This window comes from Lissotriton vulgaris, chromosome 6, assembly GCF_964263255.1.
Source record: "Lissotriton vulgaris chromosome 6, aLisVul1.2, whole genome shotgun sequence".
NCBI lineage: Eukaryota > Metazoa > Chordata > Amphibia > Caudata > Salamandridae > Lissotriton > Lissotriton vulgaris.
The window spans coordinates 24906427-24934060 of NC_141694.1; the positions used below are offsets into that span (position 1 = coordinate 24906427).

Below are 27634 nucleotides of genomic sequence, written 5' to 3' on the forward strand. Positions count from 1 at the left end.
ACTGTGAGAAGCACTTTGCTCTTTTTATGGCTTTTAAAAACCGCTTTTTAAGCTGTTTTTACCTGCTCAAACTGTTACTGAATCTGAAACCTGGGGAGCGGTGCATGGCTGCTTTAGGGGGACTTTGAATGGAGGAGTGTTATTGTACCACTTACCTCTTTACTGCACTTTGCACATTTTTACTTAGTAATGGCGGCGGTCTAGTTCTACCGCTTGGCCAATGTGCTTCCCCGCTCCAGTGTTTGGTGCTGTGCGGGGCGCACGCGTCCTTTCGCTCCTGCTTGGATATAAGCAGCATGAGAGCGGACGTGCAGCGGACTGTGAGAAGCACTTAGGTCTTTTTACTGCTTTTGCAAAATCATGTTTTAACCAGTTGTAACCTGCTCCAACTGTTATTGAATCTGATACCTGGGGAGTATCTTTACCACATATTGCTCAGAAAAGTACTTTTATTTAACCCTGGGCGTAGTTTGCGTAGTAGCGCTATGCGTAGCTACGCGAAGTGCACTTCGCACTACGCATGCTACGCGTAGCTATGCGAACTGTGTAGTGCGGTAGGGAAAATGCTGTTCGCACTGATTGCACAGTGCCAGATGCTTGTCCGAACTGTGCAATAATTGCAAACAGCATCCAGCACAGTGCAAGCGGTTGTTTTCTGCCGCCCAAGTAGATTTTTACTCGAGCAGCAGCTTTCTCAACGCGGACTGGTAGTTTCTCATCGCGAGCGGTCGCGAGTATACACGGCCACTTGCAATGAGAAACCTGACCTCCCGCATTGAGAATCTCGCCGGGAGGTTTATTTTCCACGCTCGGCAACTTGATGTTGCTGATCGCGAATGAGGAAAAAGTCTCACCGGGATGTTGATTTTGCTCGCTCGCGATCGCCAACTTGACGTTGAGGACCGCAAGCAAAAAATGCCCGCTACGCTATGCGTTTTTGCACTGTTCTACATGCAATTCGCATAGTGCGTAGTAGCGCAAATTACGCACGCTCCATGAGCGTAGCGTAGTACAACGCCCAGGGTTACTTTTATCATGCAGAGTACCACAAAAGTGAAAGGAGCCCCCGCAAGGAATTTTACCTCTGGTTCTAAACATTGTTCTAGCTCCTCCATCCAGGGTGTTATCCCCCCACTCCACAAAAGATGGGTCTGGTTGCACCCCTGCCTCCGTCCCCTTAACAGCTGCAACAAGGAGCACTTAAAAAGCTGCGACACACGAGCATGAAACACTCTATAAACCTTTAAGCAGTCTACGCAGGGCCTACCTGCAGGGGCAGCTGCTCCATTAAAGTGGAGGAGCGTCGCCCCACAAATAATTGCCCCCAAAGACAGAAATATAAAATGGTAATAAAGTTCATTTATTATCATTTTACTTTTTAAAACCCCGCCCGGATCCGAGTGTTAGAACGGGGGGGTGGGGCTTTCTGATGCTGCCCGTCAGGCAGCAGCAGGAAGCAGTGAAAGGCAGGGCACTTGGGTTTAGAGTGCACATGTCTTTTTGGCCGGCCATCTTGCGATTGGCAGCCAGACATGCCGTCTAAGCCTCTCTAAGACAGGTGGGTTAGAGACAGCATAGGTCTCTAGTGCCCTCGGGAGCATCGAGAGATGCCGCTCCCTCCAATCCTGGCGCTGCTCTCATGCAACATGAAAGGAACGCCAGGATTGGTTACTGCAGTTTCCTGTCTTCCTAGAGAGAAGACCCGAGTGTGGAGGACGACCGCACCAGGAAGAAGGTAAATGAAGTGATATTTCATTTTTTTTAACTTATTATTAATTTTTGCCCAACCTCACCACCCTCCTTACATCCCGGCCGCCACTGCCTACCTGGCTCAGCCTGGTCAGGGTGGTCTCGAAGCCCCTCATGTCCCTCTGGAGGGTGAGCGCCGCCTGCTCCCAGTCCTGGAGCGGGGTGAGCTGGGAGTCACAGCCGTCCCTCAGGTCACGCAGCTTGCCTCGGACCCAGGTCTCCGCCTGCAACACACGAAGGTGAGGGTCAGGCAAGCAAGAATGTGTGTGTTTTAGTGGGTGTGCATGTAAAAATCCCAGACAACTCACAGTACCTGACTGAAAGCACCCGCTCCCAACCATTTACTTCAGAATACATGTATTAGGGGTGTAACAGGCCAACCCCCCCCCCCCCCCCCCGAAAGCTACGCCCCTGGTCACGGCCTCAGTTAAAAGACACACCTATGTCCCTGTGGCAGGTGCCTTTCAAGGGCACCTGAATAATGCCAGAGCAGAGGATGAGGGGAGGTTTGATGCTGGATATGGACCATTATGTGCCCTGAAGCTCCCGGGGTGCTCAGGGGCTGTGCTTAATTTGTAACAGAATAAGTGCCGGGCCCAAAGCCAGCGGTGCTAAGGTCGGGGTGATGAATACCGAGGCTGCATAGTCTTGGTTCCACCTCAGGCCTCGTTCATCCCCCGCCAGACACTCACCAGGAGCCCAGCTCCTTGTCTCACTCCTGTAGGTTCAATTTCATCCCCGCTTTCTCCCTTGGTCACACTTATTCTATTGTTTTCTTTCTCTTTCTTCCACCCTGTGGTGTTTTTTTCTCTCTGCCTCTGGGTCCAGTGAGGTAAAACAACTGCAGGTTGAGTGCCGGTGGGCCCCACCTGCAAACACTGGCTCAAATTAAGCACCGGAGGGAGTGTTTTCAAAGCAAACAGGTGACTCTCGGTGGGGGCACAAGTCCTGCTTGGAACTTCACAACGCAGCCCCTGGCCCAGGGATGCCTGAGCCACGTGCGCGCTTGTTTTCTCTCCTGGGGCCTGTTCCAGGCTAGTGACGTCACCAGTTATATTGGTTTTGCCAATGCTTGTGTCTCGAAGGCCTCTGCCCCACCGGCTGGGGTGCAGCCCCTGGCCCAGAGATGCCTAAGCCTCTGGGGGCCCCACGTGCTCGCAGGCTGCAGAATGCGCGCTTATTTCCTCTCCTGGGGCCTGTTCCAGGCTAGTGACGTCACCAGTTGTATTGGTTTTGCCAATGCTTGTGTCTCGAAGGCCTCTGCCCCCCCCCCCCCCCCCCCCCCCGCAGGGTGCAGCAGCAGAGTGCAGCCCCTGGCCCAGGGATGCCTGAGCCTCTGGGGGACCCCACGTGCTCCCTGGTCCCAGGCTGCAGAATGCGCGCTTGTTTCCTCTCCTGGGGCCTGTTCCAGGCCAGTGACGTCACCAGTTGTATTGGCTTTGCCAATGCTTGTGTCTCGAAGGCCTCTGCCCCACCGGCTGGGTGAAGCCCCTGGCCCAGGGATGCCTGAGCCTCTGGGGGACCCCACGTGCTCCCAGGCTGCAGAATGCGCGCTTGTTTCCTCTCCTGGGGCCTGGTCCAGGCCAGTGACGTCACCAGGAAGGGAAAGTGTTACCAGCCCTTCCGGCCTCAGCCGCAGCCCTGCCCCGCTGACCCGCCTTCGGCCTCTCTCTCTGGCTCTTCAGTTCTCTCTCTTTCCAAATCTAATGATCCCAATTTTCACCTCCTCCGTTTGTTCCCACTTCCTCCCACAATCTTTACCCGCTGGGGGTCGTCTCCGTTTTGTTCCACTTTCCTTAGCACAGTGGGTTCTAACTTTCTTGCATCGTATATTTTGGGTCATTTCATTTTCTTCCGTTATTTGTTTTGTCTCTTCCTCTTTCAATTTGCCATTTACAAGTTACAAATGAAAGGTGAGCTCCGCTTGAGTCAAAAGGGTCAGTAGATTCCCAGCGCTGGACACCCCCTGCCCACCCCTGAACCCTCCAGCTGGGGTCACAGCCTCCTGGGCGATCAGACACTTGGGGATCCCCCCATCAGGCGCTGCACCCCCACACTCTTGGAAAGGAGTCGGGGGCGTTGAAGGCGCTCTTACCTGCAGCACCTCTCGGTTGAACTGCGCCATGTGTGAGCTGGGGCTGGCCAGCCCTGGGGGTCCCTCACAGCCGCCGGGACTGGGCTTCACCCCGCTAGATGCATCCGGCCTCCGACAGGGATCCCTGGAGGGGGGCGAGGCGCTGCGGCCCCCCAAGTCCTGAGGATGTAATATGGATTGCGGTAAGTGTGTGGCCAGCAAATAACAGAATCACAGGCATTTATCAGCACTTTAAAACACAACATCTGTTAAAACACAATATTTGTAAAGTTACATATGGAAAAATGTATAATTAAAGGTAATACAACTACCATTGGGCCATCAAACGATAGACATTCCTCCAATAAATTAATATAAATCGATTTTTCAAACAGTTTAAGACATAAGTTCAGAGATTCCTGATAAAATACATCAGTTGGTTTCACAAATGCGTAAAGTGCTGAGATAGAAGCGCCTTTGTTTCAAGGCACATGGGGTGAGTTGCATCATTGTAGTTCAGGGCACAGTTTCCAGACAAGAGTGCAGTTACTCAGCTGAAGATGGCTTTTGGGGGTATGCTAAATTGAGATCTGGTGACAGAGACAAAGAGAGTGCTGTGAAATGGAACAAGCACTGGCTAAGCTCAGACCTCCACTTGGCTGCAGGACCCTGGCCTGTAGGCTGGGTGACGTTATCATTGTGGGGTTGAGGGCGCGGGTACACTAGTGGCTGTTGAAGGATGAGAACTTTGTTAGCATTCAGCACAAGGGGTTTGTGTTTGAGCTTTGAGTTCAGTTTAGGATAGGGCATCACAAGGCCTACAGTGGGGTCAAAGGTCACAGAGCGCTAGATTTAGTGTGGTCTTCTCACTTTTTGATAGTTCCCCTATCCCGCCCCCCATGGAAATTAATTTCACCAGGCCCCCCCCAACATGAAAAATATTTTCTAACAATTATCTAAAATATTACATTTTGCTGGTAAGCTAAATAGTTGTAGTGGGACTTCAGCCAGACCCAGTAACAAATGAAGAGAAAGCGGATTCTCTGTGGTGCTTTTCAAGACATCTCACTAACAATCTGCAGTTAAAATCACAGGAACCAAACCCAACATTCCAAGCGGAATCACAGAGTAGGAGAACATTAGAAGATTACAGCAGTGTGTGCTGTCGTGGTTAGGTGTCTCATTACGTGAGAGGGTTAGAGCAGTGTGTGGTGTGGTTAGGTTCCGCATTATGTGAGAATATTAGAGCAGTGTGTGGTGTTCAATCAATCAAACAAACTTGTAGAGCGCGCTACTCCCCCGCTAGGGTCTCAAGGCGCTGGGGGAGGGGGTCGCTACTGCTCGAACAGCCAGGTCTTGAGTTGTTTCCTGATGGAGAGATGGTCCAGGGTCAGCCGTAGGTGGGTGGGGAGGGAGTTCCATGTCTTGGCCGCCAGGTAGGAGAAGGATCTTCCTCCGACGGTGGATTTGCGGATTCGTGGGACGGTGGCGAGGGCGAGGCTGGTGGATCGGAGCTGGCGGGTGGGAGTGTAGAATGTGAGGCGGCTGTTGAGGTACATGGGGCCCGTGTCGTGGAGAGCCTTGTGTGCGTGGGTGAGGAGCCTGAACCTGATCCTCTTGCTGACGGGGAGCCAGTGCAGGTCTTTCAGATGGGCGGAGATGTGGCTGCGACAAGGGATGTCCAGGATGAGTCGTGCGGAGGCGTTCTGTATGCGCTGGAGTCTTATCTGGAGTTTGTCTGTGGTTCCAGCGTATAGGGTGTTCCCATAGTCCAGTCGGCTGGTGACGAGGGCTTGGGTGATCGTCTTCCTGGTTTTGGTGGGGATCCACTAGAAGATCTTTTGGAGCATGCGCAGGGTGTTGAAACAGGATGACGAGGCGGCATTGACTTGCTTGGTCATCGTGAGGGCGGAGTCCAGGATGAAGCCCAGTTTGCGTGCGTGGTCCGTTGGCTTGGGTGCGGTGCCCAGGGCAAGGGGCCACCAGGAGTCGTCCCAGGCAGAAGGGGATGGTCCCAGGATGAGGACTTCTGTCTTGTCTGAGTTCAGTTTCAGACGGCTGAGCTTCATCCATTCCGCAACATCTTTCATTCCTTCCTGGAGGCTGGCTCTGGCGGTGGCGGGGTCGTTGGTGAGGGAGAGGATCAGCTGGGTGTCGTCGGTGTAGGAGATGATGTTAAGGTTGTGTTGGCGTGCGATGGCTGCGAGGGGGCTCATGTAGACGTTGAAGAGGGTGGGGCTGAGCGAGGATCCTTGCGGGACGCCGCAGATGACATCGGTGGCCGCGGATCGGAACGGTGGGAGGCGGACTCTCTGGGTTCTTCCGGCGAGGAACGAGATGATCCACTCCAAGGGGGTTCCTTGGATTCCGGTGTTGCTGAGGCGCTGTAGCAGGGTGCGGTGGTATACAGTGTCGAAGGCTGCTGAAAGGTCCAGGAGGATGAGGGCAGCTGTTTCCCTGTTGTCGAGCAGGGACCTGATGTCGTCGATTGCTGCGATGAGGGCGGTCTCGGTGCTGTGGTTTGCTCGGAAACCGGACTGCGAGGGGTCGAGGGAGGTGTTTGTTTCGAGGAAGGCGGAGAGTTGTTTGTTGACGGTCTTCTTGATGACTTTGGCCGGAAAAGGAAGGAGCAAGATGGGGCGGAAGTTCTTGAGGTCCGTGGGGTCCGCGGCGGGTTTCTTCAGGAGGGCGCTGAGCTCGGCATGTTTCCAGCTCTCCGGGAAGGTGGCGGATGCGAAGGAGCTGTTGATGATGTCCCGGAGTTGGGGTGCGATGATGGAGTCGGCTTTGTTAAAGATGTGGTGTGGGCATGGGTTGGTAGGGGAGCCGGAGTGGATGGTGTTCATCGTGTGGGTGGTGTCTTCGGTGCTGACCGAGGTCCAGGTGCAGAGGGTGGTGGTTGGGTGTGCTGGTTCGGTGGTTGGGTGCGTGGTCTGTGAGCCGAAGCTGTTGTGTATGTCGGCGATCTTGCGGTGAAAGAACGAGGCGAGTGAGTCGCAGAGGTCTTGTGAGGGTGTGATGTCGTTGTTGCAGGCGCTGGGGTTGGTGAGCTCTTTAACGATGCTGAAGAGTTCCTTGCTGTTTTGGGTGTTGTTGTCCAGTCGTTCTTTGAATGTTGTCCTTTTGGTGGCGCGGATCAGCTAGTGGTGCTTGAGGGTGGCGTTCTTGAGGGCTGTCATGTTTTCTGTTGTTTGGTCGTGGCGCCAGACTTTCTTGAGGGTGCGACAGGTTTTCTTGGAGTCTTTGAGGTTGTTGGTGAACCATGAGGCTTTCTTGCTGCCGGGTCTGCTGGGTGGGTTCTTCAGTGGTGCAAGGTCGTCGGCGCAGTTGGTGAGCCACTGTGTGAGGTTGCGGGCTGCTTCGTTGGGGTCCGTCGTGTTGGTGGTAGGGTTCTGGCTGAGGGAGGTGGTGAGCTGGTCGGCGGTGATCTTGCTCCAGCTTCTGCGGGGAACCTGTTGCTGGTGGTGGTGGGTCATGGTTCTCCTGAAGTCGAAGTGGACGCAGCTGTGGTCTGTCCAGTGTAGTCCAGTGGAGTGGCTGAAGGAGATGTGCTTGCTGGAGGAGAAGATGGGGTCAAGCGTGTGGCCGGTGTAGTGGGTGGGAGTGTTCACCAGTTGCTAGAGTCCGAGGTTGGCGAGGTTATCCAGCAGGGTGGTGGTGTTGCTGTCATTGTTGTTCTCCAGGTGGAAGTTGAGGTCCCCTAGGAGGATGTAGTCTGGAGAGGTTAGGGCGTGCGGGCTGACGAAATCTGCGATGGCTTCGCTGAATTGTGTGCGTGGTCCCGGGGGTCTGTAGATGAGAGTGCCTCTGAGGGTAGTCCTGGGGTCGGTGTGTATCTGGAAGTGAAGGTGCTCGGCGGCGGTGAGGGTGTCGTCGGAGTTGGTTTGTGATTCGGATGGTGTTTCTGTGGACAATGGCGACGCCTCCTCCGGTTTGGTTAACGCGGTCCCTCCGGGTGATCTTGTAGCCATCCAGGATGGCTATGGCGATGTCGGGGGCTGAGAAGGCATTCATCCAGGTTTCCGTGAGGAAGGCGACGTCTGGTGCTGGTGTGTCAAGGAGGTTCCAGAGTTCGACGGCGTGCCTGTGGACGGAGCGGGTGTTGAGCAGGATGCACTTGAGGTGATTGTTGCTGGTGATAGACTTGGCGGGTGCGGTGCAGGTTCAGAGGCAGGTCAATTTGCAGTCTTGGCAGGTGAAGGATCCGTGGGTGCGTTTTGGGGTGGCTCGGTAGCATGCGGGGTTCCGGCCCGCGTTGAGTGCGTGGAAGGTGGCGGCGTTGTAAGTCCGTCAGGTGGGCTGGCAATGTCGAAGGCAGGGGTCCTGGCGCTGGGCGCGGACGGGCGTAGACGGGCTTGCCTTTGGCACGCCTTCCGCACGCAATCGGCGCGTCCGCTGCGCGTACGTGCGGTCCTCGCCATAAATGGCGAAGTGGGAGGGAGGAGCAGCTGGGAGGCAGGAGCGGGGCAGCAAATCGGAGGGGCGAGATGGTACAGAGGAGAAAAAGGGGCGGGCCGCTGGGGAGCAGCGGCGGGGAGCTGGGGGGGTCACAGAGCGGGAAAGAGACAGTCACGAAAGGGCAGCGAGGGGGCACAAAATACAAATGCAGTGACACAATTACAGGGCACAAAAATACACAAAATACAGCAGAAGTCCAAAATACTTAGCAAAGGGTAGCGGCGAACTCGGGCAGTGTTTGGTGTTGTGGTTAGGTTTCACATTATGTGAGAAGGTTAGAGCAGTGTTTGCAGTTGTGGTTAGGTTTCGCATTATGTGAGAGGGTTAGAGCAGTGCTTGATGTTGTGGTTAGGTTTCGCATTATGTGAGATTGTTAGAGCAGTGTTTGCAGTTGTGGTTAGGTTTCGCATTATGTGAGAGGGTTAGGGCAGTGTTTGCTGTTGTGCTTAGGTTCTGCATTATGTGAGATGTTTAGAGCAGTGTTTGCTGTTGTGGTTAGGTTTCACATTATGTGAGAGGGTTAGAGCAGTGTGTGGTGTTGTGGTTAGGGGTCGCATTATGTGAGAGGGTTAGAGCAACGTTTTATGTTGTGGTTAGGTTTAGCATTATGGGAGAGGGTTAGAGGAGTGTTTGGTTGTTGTTAGGTTTCGCATTATGTGAGAGGGTTAGAGCAGTGTTTACTGTTGTGGTTAGGTTGCGCATTATATGAGAGGGTTAGAGCAGTGTTTGGTGTTGTGGTTAGGTTTCACATTATGTGAGAAGGTTAGAGCAGTGTTTGCTATTGTGGTTAGGTTTCGCATTATGTGCGAGTGTTAGAGCAGTGCTTGCTGTTGTGGTTAGGTTTCGCATTGTGTGAGATTGTTAGAGCAGTGTTTGCTGTTGTTGTTAGGTTTCGCATTATGTGAGAGGCTTAGAGCAGTGTTTGCTGTTGTGGTTAGGTTTAGCATTATGTGAGATGTTTAGAGCAGTGTTTGCTGTTGTGGTTAGGTTTCGCATTATGTGAGATTGTTAAAGCAGTGTTTGCTGTTGTGGTTAGGTTTCGCATTATGTGAGAGGGTTAGAGCAGTGTTTGCTGTTGTGCTTAGGTTCTGCATTATGTGAGAGGGTTAGAGCAGTGTTTGCTGTTGTGGTTAGGTCTAGCATTATGTGAGAGGGTTGGAGCAGTGTTTGCTGTTGTGGTTAGGTTGCGCATTATGTGAGAGGGTTAGAGCAGTGTTTGCTGTTGTGGTTAGGTTTCACATTATGTGAGAGGGTTAGAGCAGTGTTTGGTTGTGGTTAGATTTCGCATTATGTGAGAGGGTTAGAGCAGTGTTTGCTGTTGTGCTTAGGTTTCGCATTATGTGAGAGTGTTAGAGCAGTGCTTGCTGTTGTGGTAAGGTTTTGCATTATGTGAGATTGTTAGAGCAGTGTTTGCTGTTGTGGTTAGATTTTGCATTATGTGAGAGGGTTAGAGCAATGTGTGGTGTTGTGGTTAGGTTCAGCATTATGTGAGAGGGTTAGATCAGTGTTTGCTGTTGTGGTTAGGTTTAGCATTATGTGAGAGGGTTAGAGCAGTGTTTGCTGTTGTGGTTAGGTTGCGCATTATGTGAGAGGGTTAGAGCAGTGTTTGCTGTTGTGGTTAGGTTTCACATTATGTGAGAGGGTTAGAGCAGTGTTTGGTTGTGGTTAGATTTCGCATTATGTGAGAGGGTTAGAGCAGTGTTTGCTGTTGTGCTTAGGTTTCGCATTATGTGAGAGTGTTAGAGCAGTGCTTGCTGTTGTGGTAAGGTTTTGCATTATGTGAGATTGTTAGAGCAGTGTTTGCTGTTGTGGTTAGATTTTGCATTATGTGAGAGGGTTAGAGCAGTGTTTGGTTGTGGTTAGGTTTCGCATTATGTGAGAGGATTAGAGCAGTGTTTTCTGTTGTGCTTAGGTTCTGCATTATGTGAGAGGTTTAGAGCAGTGTTTGCTGTTGTGGTTAGGTTGCGCATTATGTGAGAGGGTTAGAGCAGTGTTTGGTGTTGTAGTTAGGTTTCGCATTATGTGCAAGTGTTAGAGCAGAGCTTGCTGTTTTGGTTAGGTTTCGCATTATGTGAGAGGGTTAGAGCAGTGTTTGCTATTGTGGTTAGGTTTCGCATTATGTGCGAGTGTTAGAGCATTGCTTGCTGTTATGGTTAGGTTTCGCATTATGTGAGATTGTTAGAGCAGTGTTTGCTGTTGTGGTTAGGTTTCGCATTATGTGAGATTGTTAGAGCAGTGTTTGCTGTTGTGGTTAGGTTTTGCATTATGTGAGAGGGTTAGAGCAGTGTTTGGTTGTGGTTAGGTTTCGCATTATGTGAGAGGGTTAGAGCAGTGTTTGCTGTTGTGCTTAGGTTCTGCATTATGTGAGAGGTTTAGAGCAGTGTTTGCTGTTGTGGTTAGGTTGCGCATTATGTGAGAGGGTTAGAGCAGTGTTTGGTGCTGTTGTTAGGTTTCGCATTATGTGCGAGTGTTAGAGCAGTGCTTGCTGTTATGGTTAGGTTTCGCATTATGTGAGAGGGTTAGAGCAGTGTTTGCTATTGTGGTTATGTTTCGCATTATGTGCGAGTGTTAGAGCAGTGCTTGCTGTTATGGTTAGGTTTCACATTATGTGAGATTGTTAGAGCAGTGTTTGCTGTTGTGGTTAGGTTTCGCATTATGTGAGAGGGTTAGAGCAGTGTTTGCTGTTGTGGTTATGTTTCGCATTATGTGAGAGGGTTAGAGCAGTGTTTGGTTGTGGTTAGGTTTCGCATTATGTGAGAGGGTTAGAGCAGTGATTGCTGTTGTGCTTAGGTTCTGCATTATGTGAGAGGTTTAGAGCAGTGTTTGCTGTTGTGGTTAGGTTGCGCATTATGTGAGAGGGTTAGAGCAGTGTTTGGTGTTGTGGTTAGGTTTTGCATTATGTGCGAGTGTTAGAGCAGTGCTTGCTGTTGTGGTTAGGTTTTGCATTATGTGAGAGGGTTAGAGCAGTGTTTGCTATTGTGGTTAGGTTTCGCATTATGTGCGAGTGTTAGAGCAGTGCTTGCTGTTATGGTTAGGTTTCGCATTATGTGAGATTGTTAAAGCAGTGTTTGCTGTTGTGGTTAGGTTTCGCATTATGTGAGAGGGCTAGAGCAGTGTTTGCTGTTGTGCTTAGGTTCTGCATTATGTGAGAGGGTTAGAGCAGTGTTTGCTGTTGTGGGTATGTTTCACATTATGTGAGAGGGTTAGAGCAATGTGTGGTGTTGTGGTTAGGTTCCGCATTATGTGAGAGGGTTAGATCAGTGTTTGCTGTTGTCGTTAGGTTTAGCATTATGTGAGAGGGTTAGAGCAGTGTTTGCTGTTGTGGTTAGGTTGCGCATTATGTGAGAGGGTTAGCGCAGTGTTTGCTGTTGTGGTTAGGTTTCACATTATGTGAGAGGGTTAGAGCAGTGTTTGGTTGTGGTTAGATTTCGCATTATGTGAGAGGGTTAGAGCAGTGTTTGCTGTTGTGCTTAGGTTTCGCATTATGTGAGAGTGTTAGAGCAGTGCTTGCTGTTGTGGTAAGGTTTTGCATTATGTGAGATTGTTAGAGCAGTGTTTGCTGTTGTGGTTAGGTTTTGCATTATGTGAGAGGGTTAGAGCAGTGTTTGGTTGTGGTTAGGTTTCGCATTATGTGAGAGGATTAGAGCAGTGTTTTCTGTTGTGCTTAGGTTCTGCATTATGTGAGAGGTTTAGAGCAGTGTTTGCTGATGTGGTTAGGTTGCGCATTATGTGAGAGGGTTAGAGCAGTGTTTGGTGTTGTAGTTAGGTTTTGCATTATGTGCAAGTGTTAGAGCAGAGCTTGCTGTTTTGGTTAGGTTTCGCATTATGTGAGAGGGTTAGAGCAGTGTTTGCTATTGTGGTTAGGTTTCGCATTATGTGCGAGTGTTAGAGCAGTGCTTGCTGTTATGGTTAGGTTTCGCATTATGTGAAATTGTTAGAGCAGTGTTTGCTGTTGTGGTTAGGTTTCACATTATGTGAGATTGTTAGAGCAGTGTTTGCTGTTGTGGTTAGGTTTCGCATTATGTGAGAGGGTTAGAGCAGTGTTTGGTTGTGGTTAGGTTTCACATTATGTGAGAGGGTTAGAGCAGTGTTTGCTGTTGTGCTTAGGTTCTGCATTATGTGAGAGGTTTAGAGCAGTGTTTGCTGTTGTGGTTAGGTTGCGCATTATGTGAGAGGGTTAGAGCAGTGTTTGGTGCTGTGGTTAGGTTTCGCATTATGTGCGAGTGTTAGAGCAGTGCTTGCTGTTGTGGTTAGGTTTCGCATTATGTGAGAGGGTTAGAGCAGTGTTTGCTATTGTGGTTAGGTTTTGCATTATGTGCGAGTGTTAGAGCAGTGCTTGCTGTTATGGTTAGGTTTCACATTATGTGAGATTGTTAGAGCAGTGTTTGCTGTTGTGGTTAGGTTTCGCATTATGTTAGAGGGTTAGAGCAGTGTTTGCTGTTGTGGTTATGTTTCGCATTATGTGAGAGGGTTAGAGCAGTGTTTGGTTGTGGTTAGGTTTCGCATTATGTGAGAGGGTTAGAGCAGTGATTGCTGTTGTGCTTAGGTTCTGCATTATGTGAGAGGTTTAGAGCAGTGTTTGCTGTTGTGGTTAGGTTGCGCATTATGTGAGAGGGTTAGAGCAGTGTTTGGTGTTGTGGTTAGGTTTTGCATTATGTGCGAGTGTTAGAGCAGTGCTTGCTGTTGTGGTTAGGTTTTGCATTATGTGAGAGGGTTAGAGCAGTGTTTGCTATTGTGGTTAGGTTTCGCATTATGTGCGAGTGTTAGAGCAGTGCTTGCTGTTATGGTTAGGTTTCGCATTATGTGAGATTGTTAAAGCAGTGTTTGCTGTTGTGGTTAGGTTTCGCATTATGTGAGAGGGTTAGAGCAGTGTTTGCTGTTGTGCTTAGGTTCTGCATTATGTGAGAGGGTTAGAGCAGTGTTTGGTGTTGTGGTTAGGTTTTGCATTATGTGCGAGTGTTAGAGCAGTGCTTGCTGTTGTGGTTAGGTTTTGCATTATGTGAGAGGGTTAGAGCAGTGTTTGCTATTGTGGTTAGGTTTCGCATTATGTGCGAGTGTTAGAGCAGTGCTTGCTGTTATGGTTAGGTTTCGCATTATGTGAGATTGTTAAAGCAGTGTTTGCTGTTGTGGTTAGGTTTCGCATTATGTGAGAGGGCTAGAGCAGTGTTTGCTGTTGTGCTTAGGTTCTGCATTATGTGAGAGGGTTAGAGCAGTGTTTGCTGTTGTGGGTATGTTTCACATTATGTGAGAGGGTTAGAGCAATGTGTGGTGTTGTGGTTAGGTTCAGCATTATGTGAGAGGGTTAGATCAGTGTTTGCTGTTGTGGTTAGGTTTAGCATTATGTGAGAGGGTTAGAGCAGTGTTTGCTGTTGTGGTTAGGTTGCGCATTATGTGAGAGGGTTAGAGCAGTGTTTGCTGTTGTGGTTAGGTTTCACATTATGTGAGAGGGTTAGAGCAGTGTTTGGTTGTGGTTAGATTTCGCATTATGTGAGAGGGTTAGAGCAGTGTTTGCTGTTGTGCTTAGGTTTTGCATTATGTGAGAGTGTTAGAGCAGTGCTTGCTGTTGTGGTAAGGTTTTGCATTATGTGAGATTGTTAGAGCAGTGTTTGCTGTTGTGGTTAGGTTTTGCATTATGTGAGAGGGTTAGAGCAGTGTTTGGTTGTGGTTAGGTTTCGCATTATGTGAGAGGATTAGAGCAGTGTTTTCTGTTGTGCTTAGTTTCTGCATTATGTGAGAGGTTTAGAGCAGTGTTTGCTGTTGTGGCTAGGTTGCGCATTATGTGAGAGGGTTAGAGCAGTGTTTGGTGTTGTAGTTAGGTTTCGCATTATGTGCAAGTGTTAGAGCAGAGCTTGCTGTTTTGGTTAGGTTTCGCATTATGTGAGAGGGTTAGAGCAGTGTTTGCTATTGTGGTTAGGTTTCGCATTATGTGCGAGTGTTAGAGCAGTGCTTGCTGTTATGGTTAGGTTTCACATTATGTGAGATTGTTAGAGCAGTGTTTGCTGTTGTGGTTAGGTTTCGCATTATGTGAGAGGGTTAGAGCAGTGTTTGCTGTTGTGGTTATGTTTCGCATTATGTGAGAGGGTTAGAGCAGTGTTTGGTTGTGGTTAGGTTTCGCATTATGTGAGAGGGTTAGAGCAGTGATTGCTGTTGTGCTTAGGTTCTGCATTATGTGAGAGGTTTAGAGCAGTGTTTGCTGTTGTGGTTAGGTTGCGCATTATGTGAGAGGGTTAGAGCAGTGTTTGGTGTTGTGGTTAGGTTTTGCATTATGTGCGAGTGTTAGAGCAGTGCTTGCTGTTGTGGTTAGGTTTTGCATTATGTGAGAGGGTTAGAGCAGTGTTTGCTATTGTGGTTAGGTTTCGCATTATGTGCGAGTGTTAGAGCAGTGCTTGCTGTTATGGTTAGGTTTCACATTATGTGAGATTGTTAAAGCAGTGTTTGCTGCTGTGGTTAGGTTTCGCATTATGTGAGAGGGTTAGAGCAGTGTTTGCTGTTGTGCTTAGGTTCTGCATTATGTGAGAGGGTTAGAGCAGTGTTTGCTGTTGTGGGTATGTTTCACATTATGTGAGAGGGTTAGAGCAATGTGTGGTGTTGTGGTTAGGTTCAGCATTATGTGAGAGGGTTAGATCAGTGTTTGCTGTTGTGGTTAGGTTTAGCATTATGTGAGAGGGTTAGAGCAGTGTTTGCTGTTGTGGTTAGGTTGCGCATTATGTGAGAGGGTTAGAGCAGTGTTTGCTGTTGTGGTTAGGTTTCACATTATGTGAGAGGGTTAGAGCAGTGTTTGGTTGTGGTTAGATTTCGCATTATGTGAGAGGGTTAGAGCAGTGTTTGCTGTTGTGCTTAGGTTTTGCATTATGTGAGAGTGTTAGAGCAGTACTTGCTGTTGTGGTAAGGTTTTGCATTATGTGAGATTGTTAGAGCAGTGTTTGCTGTTGTGGTTAGGTTTTGCATTATGTGAGAGGGTTAGAGCAGTGTTTGGTTGTGGTTAGGTTTCGCATTATGTGAGAGGATTAGAGCAGTGTTTTCTGTTGTGCTTAAGTTCTGCATTATGTGAGAGGTTTAGAGCAGTGTTTGCTGTTGTGGTTAGGTTGCGCATTATGTGAGAGGGTTAGAGCAGTGTGTGGTGTTGTAGTTAGGTTTCGCATTATGTGCAAGTGTTAGAGCAGAGCTTGCTGTTGTGGTTAGGTTTCGCATTATGTGAGAGGGTTAGAGCAGTGTTTGCTATTGTGGTTAGGTTTCGCATTATGTGCGAGTGTTAGAGCAGTGCTTGCTGTTATGGTTAGGTTTCGCATTATGTGAGATTGTTAGAGCAGTGTTTGCTGTTGTGGTTAGGTTTCGCATTATGTGAGATTGTTAGAGCAGTGTTTGCTGTTGTGGTTAGGTTTCGCATTATGTGAGAGGGTTAGAGCAGTGTTTGGTTGTGGTTAGGTTTTGCATTATGTGAGAGGGTTAGAGCAGTGTTTGCTGTTATGCTTAGGTTCTGCATTATGTGAGAGGTTTAGAGCAGTGTTTGCTGTTGTGGTTAGGTTGCGCATTATGTGAGAGGGTTAGAGCAGTGTTTGGTGCTGTGGTTAGGTTTCGCATTATGTGCGAGTGTTAGAGCAGTGCTTGCTGTTGTGGTTAGGTTTCGCATTATGTGAGAGGGTTAGAGCAGTGTTTGCTATTGTGGTTAGGTTTCGCATTATGTGCGAGTGTTAGAGCAGTGCTTGCTGTTATGGTTAGGTTTCACATTATGTGAGATTGTTAGAGCAGTGTTTGCTGTTGTGGTTAGGTTTCGCATTATGTGAGAGGGTTAGAGCAGTGTTTGCTGTTGTGCTTAGGTTCTGCATTATGTGAGAGGGTTAGAGCAGTGTTTGCTGTTGTGGGTATGTTTCACATTATGTGAGAGGGTTAGAGCAGTGTGTGGTGTTGTGGTTAGGTTCAGCATTATGTGAGAGGGTTCGATCAGTGTTTGCTGTTGTGGTTAGGTTTAGCATTATGTGAGAGGGTTAGAGCAGTATTTGCTGCTGTGGTTAGGTTTAGCATTATTTGAGAGGGTTAGAGCATTGTTTGCTGTTGTGGTCAGGTTGCGCATTATGTGAGAGGGTTAGAGCAGTGTTTGCTGTTGTGGTTAGGTTTCGCATTATGTGAGAGCGTTAGAGCAGTGTGTGGTGTTGTGTTTAGGTTTAGCATTATGTGAGGGGTTAGAGCAGTGTTTGCTGTTGTGGTTAGGTTGCGCATTATGTGGGAGGGTTAGATCAGTGTTTGCTGTTGTGGTTAGGTTCAGCATTTTGTGAGAGGGTTAGAGCAGTGTTTACTGTTGTGGTTAGGTGTCGCATTATGTGAGAGGGTTAGAGCAGTGTTTGGTATTGTGGTTAGGTTTAGCATTATGAGAGAGGGCTAGAGCAGTGTTTGGTGTTGTGATTATGTTTTGCATTATGTGAGAGGGTTAGAGCAGTGTTTGGTGTTGTGGTTAGGTTCAGCATTATGTGAGAGGGTTAGAGCAGTGTTTGGTGTTGTGGTTAGGTTTCACATCATGTGAGAGGGTTGGTTGTTGTTAGGTTTCGCATTATGTGAGAGGGTTAGAGCAGTGTTTGCTGTTGTTGTTAAGTTCAGCAATATGTGAGAGGGTTAGAGCAGTGTTTGCTGTTGTGGTTAGGTGTCGAATTATGTATAAGTATAAGTATAAACCATTTTGTAACGCGCTCTGTTACTGGAGAGTATCCTGGCGCGGGGAGGGAAAAAGTAAGGCGGACAGCAGAACACAGAGGGACCATCCTAGATTGCACTCTTGAATAAGTGGGTTTTCAGATGCTTTTTTAATACAGCCACTGTAGACGTAGAGCGCAGGTGGAGAGGGAGTGCATTCCAGGCCCGAGCCACAACCACAGATAGCGACTGACCACCAAGTCTAGCACGTTTAAAACGGGGAAGGGACAGTTTAAACAGAGTAGAAGATCTCAGGGTGCGTGCAGGGGCATAGCTGGTGAATCTCTTTCTCAGGTACAAGGGGCCTTGATCATGAGTTGCGCGAAACGCCAGCACCAAAGATTTAAACAAAATGCGTTGTGCAACAGGAAGCCAGTGGAGCGTGCGCAACTCAGCGCGAACGCTCTTCCATCATTATGTGAGAGGGTTAGAGCAGTGTTTGGTGTTGTGGTTAGGTTTAGCATTATGTGAGAGGGTTAGAGCAGTGTTTGGTGTTGTGGTTAGGTTTAGCATTATGTGAGAGGGTTAGAGCAGTGTTTGGTGTTGTGGTTAGGTTTCGCATTATGTGAGAGGGTTAGAGCAGTGTTTGGTGTTGTGGTTAGGTTTGGCATTATGTGAGAGGGTTAGAGCAGTGTTTGCTGTCGGGGTTAGGTGTCGCATTACGTGAGAGGGTTAGAGTAGTGTTTGGTGTGGTTAGGTTTCGCATCATGTGAGAGGGTTAGAGCAGTGTTTGGTTGTGGTTAGGTTTCGCATTATGTGAGAGGGTTAGAGCAGTGTTTGGTGTTGTGGTTAGGTTTGGCAATATGTGAGAGGGTTAGAGCAGTGTTTGCTGTCGGGGTTAGGTGTCGCATTACGTGAGAGGGTTAGAGTAGTGTTTGGTGTGGTTAGGTTTCGCATCATGTGAGCGGGTTAGAGCAGTGTTTGGTTGTGGTTAGGTTTTGCATTATGTGATAGGGTTAGAGCAGTGTTTGCTGTTGTTAGGTTTAGCATTATGTGAGAGGGTTAGAGCATTGTATGCTGTGGTGGTTAGGTTTCGCATTATGTGAGAGGGTTAGAGCAGTGTTTGCTGTTGTGGTTAGGTTTCGCATTATGTGGAACGGTCCGCAAATGGTTTGCCTCTTTCCTCAACAATTGAACTCAAAGAGTCAAATCCAATCAGACTCTATCGAACCCCAGTCCCTGCATGCTGAGTGTTCCGCAAGGGTCCTTGCTCTCCCCCACGCTTTTTAACCTTTTCCAGGAACCACTGACGGTACTGCTTAAAGCCTCCAACATCCAATATCACATGTACGCCGATGACACCCAAATATACATGAAAATTTCCTCTCCCGAAGATATCAATGCTCTCAACGGAAGCCTGCTCAAAATACCCTAAACTGGCTTACCTCCAATCACCTCAAACTAAACGCCCTCAAGACGGAATTCTTCCTCATTGCACCCCCCACTGTTGTAAAATATCTCTCTAATCTCACTGCGCTCAACTGCACACCACACCTCATTGACTCCACGAAATCACTGGGAATTCTGCTTGATAAAAACCTAAACAGGCAAGATCACATCAGAGCATCCACCAAAGGAGCGAACTTCCAGCTGTCCATCCTAAGAAAACTCAAACCCTACCTGCCCCATGAGGACTTCAAATCGGCAGTGCAAGCACTGGTCATCTCCAGACTTGAATATGGCAGTGCGACTTTATGCGGATTACCGAAACTCAGCTTAGCCCCAATCAGAACTTCGCTAAATGCGGCTACGAGACTCATCACGGGTTCCAAGAAGACCAACCACATCTCGCCAGACCTGAAATCACTCAACTGGTTTCCTTTTGAGGCAAGGATCCAATGAAAGATTGCTTGTATGACCCATAGTGCTCTTCACTTTAATACCCCACTCTACCTGGCAAATAAGCTGGAAGTTTCGGGGGGCTCCCGGCCCACAAGGAGCACCGGCACCCTGCTACTCAAGCCAAAGAACTTCAATAAGCTTAAAACCTACAATCGTACATTCTCAGGCACTGCCCCGAGAATCTGGAATGCTCTGGCAGTGGAGACAAGGCTTATTCCATCCACTTTTACCTTCAAAAGGGAAGTTGAAGCACTACTAATGAACAATGCACTGATCTAGCAACTTTACGCCCCTTACCGCAAGACTTTTTGAATATCCTAACTATTACATGTCATCTGTTGCGGCCTATTGTTGCCTGCCATAATGTCCCTTTTGTTCTTGGTGCTTCTTGTCCTTATCGTCTGCCACATAGCCTTCTCCCTATTTACCTCTGTTATGTATTTTTTTTCTCTTGTTACACATTGTCCTCCTTGTACCTTGCCTTGTCTCTTCTAGCTGTGTGCCTATTGCTTCTTCAACTTATGTAAAGCGCTCTGATACCCACTTGGGTCATGTTCGAGCTTTACAAAACTTATAAATAAAATAAAATAAAAAAAAGGGTTAGAGCAGTGTTTGGTGTTGTGGTTAGGTTTAGCATTATGTGAGAGGGTTAGGACAGTGTTTGGTGTTCTAGTTAAGGATAAAGTTAGGGTAATGATATGTCTTAGAGTTACAGATGTAGCTAGAGCTTGGCTTTAATCTTATTTAGTTTGGTATTGTTACTTCATAAATTCAGTGTAAAATGCATGTTCCTCATAATGGTCCCACCACAAGACTCAACTCATCCTCTCGCCCGGTGAGAACCCCACCAACACCAAAACCACCTTCTCCAACCCATGACCAACGTAGCCAACTGGATGAGAGACAACTGCCTCAGACTGAACCCCGACAAGACCGAAGAACTGATCTTTGGGAACAACCCCTCTGTCTGGGACCACGGTTGGTGGTCAGCTGAACTCAGGCCAACCCCAACACCAACAGAACATGGGGATCATCAACTTTACAAATGCCATTGATTGATGATGTATTGTCTATAATATATTTCTTTGCTTTGCATTCTTTACTATCGTATAGATTCTTGGGGCACGCTTATGACCAAAGAGCGATCAGACAACCCCCCCTAAAAAACAGAGGGGTGCTCACTAGTATGAGCCGAGCTTCAGTTTCAGGGACTATTGATTATCCTGGGAGAATATCAGTAATTATGAACTAGGTGATCCAGAGCTCTTGTGGTGCTGAGTCCCTTTGGTCACGGACATCCGCTCACCCCCATGGATGCGCACCACTGGAAGTTACTCACCATATGGAATGGCGAGCTAGTCTCCGGCGACGAGCGAGTGACGCCAGAGCACAGCCGTTTCTGCGCGGTTCCTCCGGAGTCATTCTCCACCTCCTCTGACTCCTTCCTGAGGAAGACCTAGAAGACAGAAAAATATTTGGTAAAATTTTGCATAGGTCACCTTTGAGACCTCTACCGAACCCGCTGATGAAACCAACTATCATTAGGTTAATGTCAAGACTACTCCATGCACTAATGACGATTCATTGCTTTTTCAAACTCATACATGTTGTCAAAAACTTTTTGGGGCCAAAAATGTTACAAATAAGTTATGTAAAGATCAGGAAAATATTTTTAACCCTTTTCTGCCCTCCGAGGGAAAATATTGAAATATTTTATTTTCTGGTCGACATAGTCATTAGAAAGGGAGCTTACGTTGGCTTTTAAGAGCGCATAGGATCCCGAGACTTAGCTGTCAAAACATTTCAAAGATGTTCAAAGAAGTAACAACATAAAGGGCCGACATTTTATAAGGAAAGACCATCCAATGTGTTTTTTCAACCACAAATTCATCAATTTGTTTGTAGAAATAGCCACAAAAATAATATATTATCCTCTTTTATATTGCTTACACAATTAATTCCCCATTCCTATAGGAACCCTTATGTAACTCTTCCTCTCTCTATTACTGTTTCTTTTGTTAATTTTGTTAATAATATTCTTCTTTGAGCTTACATTTTTTAAATGTTATTTCTATGTATTCCTATGTATTTACACTTTTACATTCATTATAAACATTTTCTTAATAAAAAACGATAAAAAAAAAAAGAAATATCCACAAAAGAAGTGGGTTGTAGGAGAAACATGCAATTTATTAATACACAATTCATTGGAGTTTTAAAGATAAAGTGTGATGGGGGTTGCTCATTTTTGGGGAGGGGGTGTCTCAAAACAAATTCGTCCATCACAAAAAATTGGGGACCTAGAGCGAATAAAGGTCCAGCATACATGTTCCAATGTTAATTCTCAAAAGAAAAGGCATGCTGTTCCTAAAGGGGACAAAGGGGAGAAGGTTAGAGTAAAGGAGCCACTGCAAGGGAAGTAGTTCCTTTTTGGAAATGGGGCCCTCACACACCCATGCGGGTGTCATGTAAGCATGGGCGAATTTTGCGAATCTGGCGTTCGCGAATTAGCGGATTTGCGAACTCGCAATCCGCAAAATCCGCGAATTCTCGCGAATTTGCAGATTTTTTTTTGTGTGTGTTCGCAAGGATTTCTGCCAGTTCGCGAGGGTTTTGTACCAGTTCGCAATTGCGAACTTACATGTCGGCTCGCAACGGTCGCGATTATGTTGTTTCTACGTCTGGTTCATCATCACAGGTTCCCAGCACCCTCTGTTTCACCACTGCCACCCTCTGTTTCACCCATGCCACCCTCTGGTACATCAGTGCCACCCTCTGGTTCATCATCACTGTAGATTATGGGGGGAAAAAGCAAGCACACCTGCCCTGCTTCAACTGACATGAATTAATTTGGGGTTGATTTATTAATGTGTCACTGTTTTAAAATTCCAGTCTGGCACCTGCTTCCTTATCTGTAATTTGCTTTCTGTTGCAGTGCAATTTTTTTTTCCAGGACCTTTGTGGCCTACTTGTAGCTATTCTATGAGCCTGCTGTGAGGGTCAGAGCAGGGTCATACAATTGTTGCAACTAGCAACTGAACTCTGGAGGGGCCCCAGTCAGGAAGCACTACAGGGAATGGTTACTAATGATGAGTTTGAACTTTTGCACCTGCTGAATGCTTTCTCTTTTGCAAAACTCGTTTTTCTGCAGAACAGCATTACAGCAACTGTAATGCCCCAAACAAACTTACTTGTGAAAGTTGATTTCTAATTCAAAAGTGATCCAAAGAAAGTCAAAAGGCCTCAAATCCAAAAAAGTGCAGGCAAATGTCAACCTGAGGAGTTATTCCGATAAAAATCATCATTTTCAGAAGGTCTATGCTGCTTGCTAGTGGATTTCTTGTGCAGAATTGCAAATTTTGTAATTACGCGAGTGCGAGATTGTTGCTGCCCGCCGCACGTACATGTTCGCAATTGCAAACTTACGCCGCACGCCACAAACTTGTATCACCAAGAAAAAAAATCTGCTGCGTGCGAATTTGCGGATTTTCGGTAAATTCGCGAGCGTTCGAGGATCGCGAATTTATCGAAAATCCGCAAAATCCGCGAGCGAAACGGATTTTCCGCCCATGCTTAGTGTCATGCCTCTTCATCTGGCTTGCTTCTCCTTGGATTTTAATCCATGAGTATTCCTGACTTATTAAAAACTTGATATAAGTCTCCAGGGATCATTGTCCCCACTGGTGACATCACGGTTTTAATAAGTCAGGCGTACTCATGGACTAAAATTTGATTTGAGACTTGCCTAGCTTTTTCTAAGTCACTTAAAACGTCATTGACATCTATGTTTCCTCAATCTACACAAAGGGCCCTTAAACTGCACTTCACATCACAGATTTGGAAAAAGATCTCCAATGAAGAGCCCCCTTGAAGGTGCCGGTCAGGCATTGGAGCGCTGGCCCGACACCTGCAAGGGCCCCATTTCCAAAAAGGAACTGCTCCCCTTGTAGTGGCTCCTTTTATCTGACCTACTCCCCTTTGTGAACAGCATACCTTTTTTTGTCAAGATAAATGTACCCCTTGGATAAAGAAGTGAGCCCCCACTCAAGATGGTGGTCCTGTAGGGGTGGCCTGTTTTGAGTTGCCCACATGCTACCTGGCCAGTAAACCAGGGACGACTTCTCTCCATCTGACACCACCTTCACAGCAGCAGAGATGGCGCCAGAACTGGTACTACCATGGGCGGGGTAAGGCAGGAACATTACAGCATCACCACTAGGTGGTGCCAAATAACGAAAGGGCCAAAAACAAAGCCCTTTAATTAGTGAGTGAATGGGGAGCGCTCCAGCAGGCAAGATGTCATTTTGCCAGGAGTGCTGATAATCCTCAGCCAGTTACTCAATGACACAGTGCCTGGGAGGATCCAGGGAATCTACCCACAGGTGGAAACCACCCTAGTGCTGTCCCGTTCAGCCATCGGGCCCACAAAGTCTTCCAAAGGTAGGGCGCTTATGAAGGAAGTTCACACTGCCATATCCTCCCTGCGGTGTAGGGGAGACCTACCTCACTCAACAGCTTCTCAGCATCTACAAACCAACCTGAAATGGTTTCCTCTTACACAGTCAGGCCGTCCCCTGCAAATATGCAATGATTTAATCTCCTGCGGATAGTGCCTGACACACCTGTCTCTGTACCTGCCCACAATGAATCAATGAATTAGTGAAGGTACCTGGGCTCCTGCCTGCTAGCTGCCAGCTCCAGCTTCTCCCTGCCTTTCTCTCGCTCTTGGCAGCTCGCTGCTGCCTAGTTTCACTGTCGCTGACAGGTTTCCTGCTCTCCCATTCCTACCTCCGTCGAAGCCCCGCCCACCCCAAGAACTACTAAATGCAGACCAATGAGTGACCATGCCGCTGGAGTGCCAAAGGCAAGTACGTCCATGCCTGGACCCCGCCCTGTGTCAGGAACCCTGGCCCACGTTCAACGCTAGACCACCATCACAGCCGCGGCAGACACCGGAACCAAAGAACGCCGCCTCTGCTCTGCCGTCATTCTCCAACGCCTCAACACCAAACACCGTCCATTACACTACTACTGCGCACCTCTCTGCACCACAGTAGGACCTTTCACCTGAACCCACTGCAATTTCAGCTGCTACACCTCACGAGCTGATATAACCACGACCGAGCAACCAACAATTACCACCAAACAACTGACGTTTGACACCACCCCCACCCTACACCATCTGCCCACTATGCTCCTTAACATCCGCTCACTCGGGAAACACTCCACAGAAATCTAGACCCGACCTTCTCTTCGTGACCAAAACTAGGCTAAATCCAGCAACCAACCCGGACATCGCTGCAGTCATCCCGCCCTTCTACCAAATCGTGCACCAAGACGGTACCCTCAAACCAGGCGGAGGACTCTCCATCATCCACAAAAACACATTCGACTGCACCACCTCCATGGACTTAGACACCAAACTCATGGAACACTTACACTTCAAAATACGAACGAACACCACCACCCTGAAGGGCACCCTCGCCTACCGTCTACCGGGCCCCCGAGCAGAATTCTGCAACCACCTTATGGACTTCATCGCTCCCCTCCCGGTCAGATCAAGCTATTACAGTGTCCTCGAACACCTCAACTTCCACCTGGAAGATAACACAGACCCCAATTTCATGGCCATCCTCGAAAGACTCAGCAACCTCGGACGCACCCAGCTGGTGCCTGGAGCTACACACACAGCCTGCCATGCCCTGGACCCGATCTTCTCCACCAACAGCAGAATCACCAACACTCACATAACACAGCTAACATGGTCATGCCAATACATCGTCCACTTCAGGATACCCACTCACAGTCACCTCTAAAAAGAAATCTGCTTAACATAACAACACTGGGGCAGAGTATACGAAGAAGATTGGACCAAGGCCCTACAGGAACACCCACCAAGCAACACCCGAAACCCAGATGGCAACACAAAAATCTTCAATGACTGGATCACCCACTGCACCAGCCACATCACATCTCCCACTCTATCAACACCAACAACAAGAACAAATGTCCTAACTAGCACAAACGACCTCAGTGATTCCAAGCACCACTGTAAACAATTCGAAAGAAAATGGAGACCTACCAAAAACACCACTGCAAAACTCCCTTACAAAACCACCGCCACCTTCCCGGCAAACTGGAAAAATGCAGAGGTCACCGCCCTGTTAGAGAAACAGTCAGCAGACCCCAACACCCTCAGCAACTACAGACCCATCTCACTCCTACCTTTCCCAGCCAAAGTGGAAACCATCAACATTCAACTCTAGAGCATCTCCAACTCCTAGGCAGCTCTCAATCAGGCAGCCCCAACCACAGCCTTGAACCAGCCCTCAATGCAGCATTTTATGACATCAGAAACATCCTCAACTGAGAAGAAACAGCCACCCTCGTCCTCCTCGTCCTCCTCGACCTCTACACAGCCTTCGATACCATCTCCCACAACACACTCATCAGAAAGCTTCACCTCCTGGGCATCCGTGGACCAGCCCTTCAGGGGATATCCTCTTTCCTCACTGGACGAACACAGTGTGTGATACTACCCCCTACACCTCAGAACGCAAAGATCTTGTCTGCTGGGTCCCTCAAGGCTCGGCCCTAAGCCCAACGCTCTTCAATGTATAGATGACACCCCTCGCAGAAATCGTCAGCCTGCACGGCATCGGCATTGTATCACATGCCGATGACACTCAGCTCATTCCCTCCCTATTGTGCAGATACAACACAGCCAAAACCAACCTCGCCAACCGCATGAGACCATCACATCATGAATGAGTAACAACTGCCTCCAGCTCAACTCATACCAAACCAAAGTCCTGATTTTAATAAAGAACCGCTCCCCCTGGGATGCTTCATGGTGGCCTTCCGAACAGGGCTCCCCACTCATCCCTACTGATCATGCCAAGAACCGTGGGTGTCATCCTAGACACCACCCTCACCATGAACGAACACATCAGCGCTGTCGCATCATCATGCTTCCATATCCTGCGAATGCTACACAAGATCTTCAAATGAATCAGTATGAACACCATATGAACGGTCACCTCGGATCTAATCACAAGCAGACTCGACTACAGAAACTCTCTTCGCATCAGAACCGTTCTGAACGCCACTGCTAGACTCATTTGGACATTACACCAAACACCCCCATATCTCACTTCAACCACTCCACTGCCTCCCAGTCCAGGAAAGACGTGAATTCAAGCTGCTCCTGTACGTCTACAAAGCCCTCCACATAATCGGACCAGCATATCACAACCACCTCCTTAACTTCTACCAACCCACCAGAGCAACTTCGGTCGGCATCCAAAGCTACCGTATGCAACCCTAACATCTAGAAGACCAAATTTGGAGGATGAACCTTCACACACTTCACAGCCAAAGCCTTTAACGACCTCCCGTTCCACCTTAGAACCGCCCGGCCCCGCGTGGACTTCCAAGAGAAGCTCAGGACCTGGCTCTTCTAGAAAAAAACAGGCATGCTTCCATCCGCCCACCTTTCTTGGACCCTCCACCTACTCAACACCTGGATACCCTTGCGGTACGCTTTACAAGTCCACATAACATAACGCCCAAGGGAGAGGAGTTGACCTAATGGCTAGGGCGGTCGACGTAGAATCTGGGGAACCGGGTTCGAGTCTCGGCAACGACGTTCAACATCCTGTGATTCCGGGCAAATCACTTCATCTCCCCGTGCCTAACAAAAATAAATGTGTCTTCATGTAACGCAACTGGTGCTATGTAATGTGCTCTGATACCCGATACCTTCGGGTCAAGTTCGCGCCATATAAAACTCTGTAAAAAAAAAAAATAACATATCACCAGTCACATCAGTCTGTGTGTAAGCACGGACTGAATTATGCAACAGCAGGCACAGTCATCCACGCCGGTCTCTGTGCAAGCACACGACTCAACAGCCTGCGAGCACTATCAGTCACAGCTGTCTAAGTGCCTGCACACAATGAATGAATCACTTGCGGGCAGTATTAACCACGCCAATCTCTGCCTGCACACAATGAATCAATCATCAGCGGGCACTGTCAGTAACACCAGCCCTTGCACATCATGGATTCATCTTGTCCCTCGTTCCGGGGGGACGCCACCTGTGGCACATTACAAAATCATAACTATGAGGCCACGCAGAGTCACTATGTGTGGCTTTGGATAGCCTCATAGATAAGGAGAGAGGCAATGGAGCACCAATCGCTGCACGCCTTGCTCTGTGTCGAGGAGGGGTTCCATGGGCATTGCGGTGAGTTGCCCCACGCAACACCTGTGGATTTTGACACTGCCCTAGATTTACAGGACCATGTATACCTGTGGATGCGCCAGAGGTGAGGCGTAACGAGGAGAAATGTCTTTACTTCTCCTGGTTATTTCCTCTTTCTACGAGAGGAAATAACCAGAGCAAAACGCCTCTTAGGGCCCTTCCTGCACAAAACAATCGTGCCAACAACACAGGGACCCTTGCTCTATGGTGCAAGCGTGCCTGTATTGGCCCTAGGCAGTCAAAATGGCGCTAGCGTGGGGAGAAAGGACGGGAATGGATCATAGTGCATAAATAAGGCACATTCCTGCCCTTTCACTGTGGTGTAGAGCAGCGCAGACGACTTACTGCGCCTCCTTACACCGCATCCCATAAATAGGGGTCCATATTTGCCCCCAAACTCCTGTAAAGAGAATGGGGAACACATTATGGGTTCAGAGAGAAGGGTCTCCCAGAACACATTATGGGTTCCATACCTCCGCTCTTCCTACTCAGTTCCCCTGACTGGATCTCTGCTGCCAGTGTGAGTGCACTTTAGACCAGAGCCCCCACCCCTCCACCCC

General features: G+C 48.4%; 1 protein-coding gene across 2 annotated transcripts in view; it reads right to left on the minus strand.

Moving 5' to 3' along the window:
• LOC147706727 (uncharacterized) overlaps nt 1-27634 on the minus strand; it is a 235996-nt gene that overhangs the window by 175951 nt on the left and 32411 nt on the right. For both annotated transcript variants that reach the window (XM_086925870.1, XM_086925869.1), the window contains exons 2-4: nt 20148-20264; nt 3845-4003; nt 1827-1973 (exon numbers count right to left, since the gene is read on the minus strand). In XM_086925870.1, the coding sequence (XP_086781996.1) occupies nt 1827-1973; nt 3845-4003; nt 20148-20264 (423 nt within the window). The remainder of the gene's footprint in view (nt 1-1826; nt 1974-3844; nt 4004-20147; nt 20265-27634) is intronic.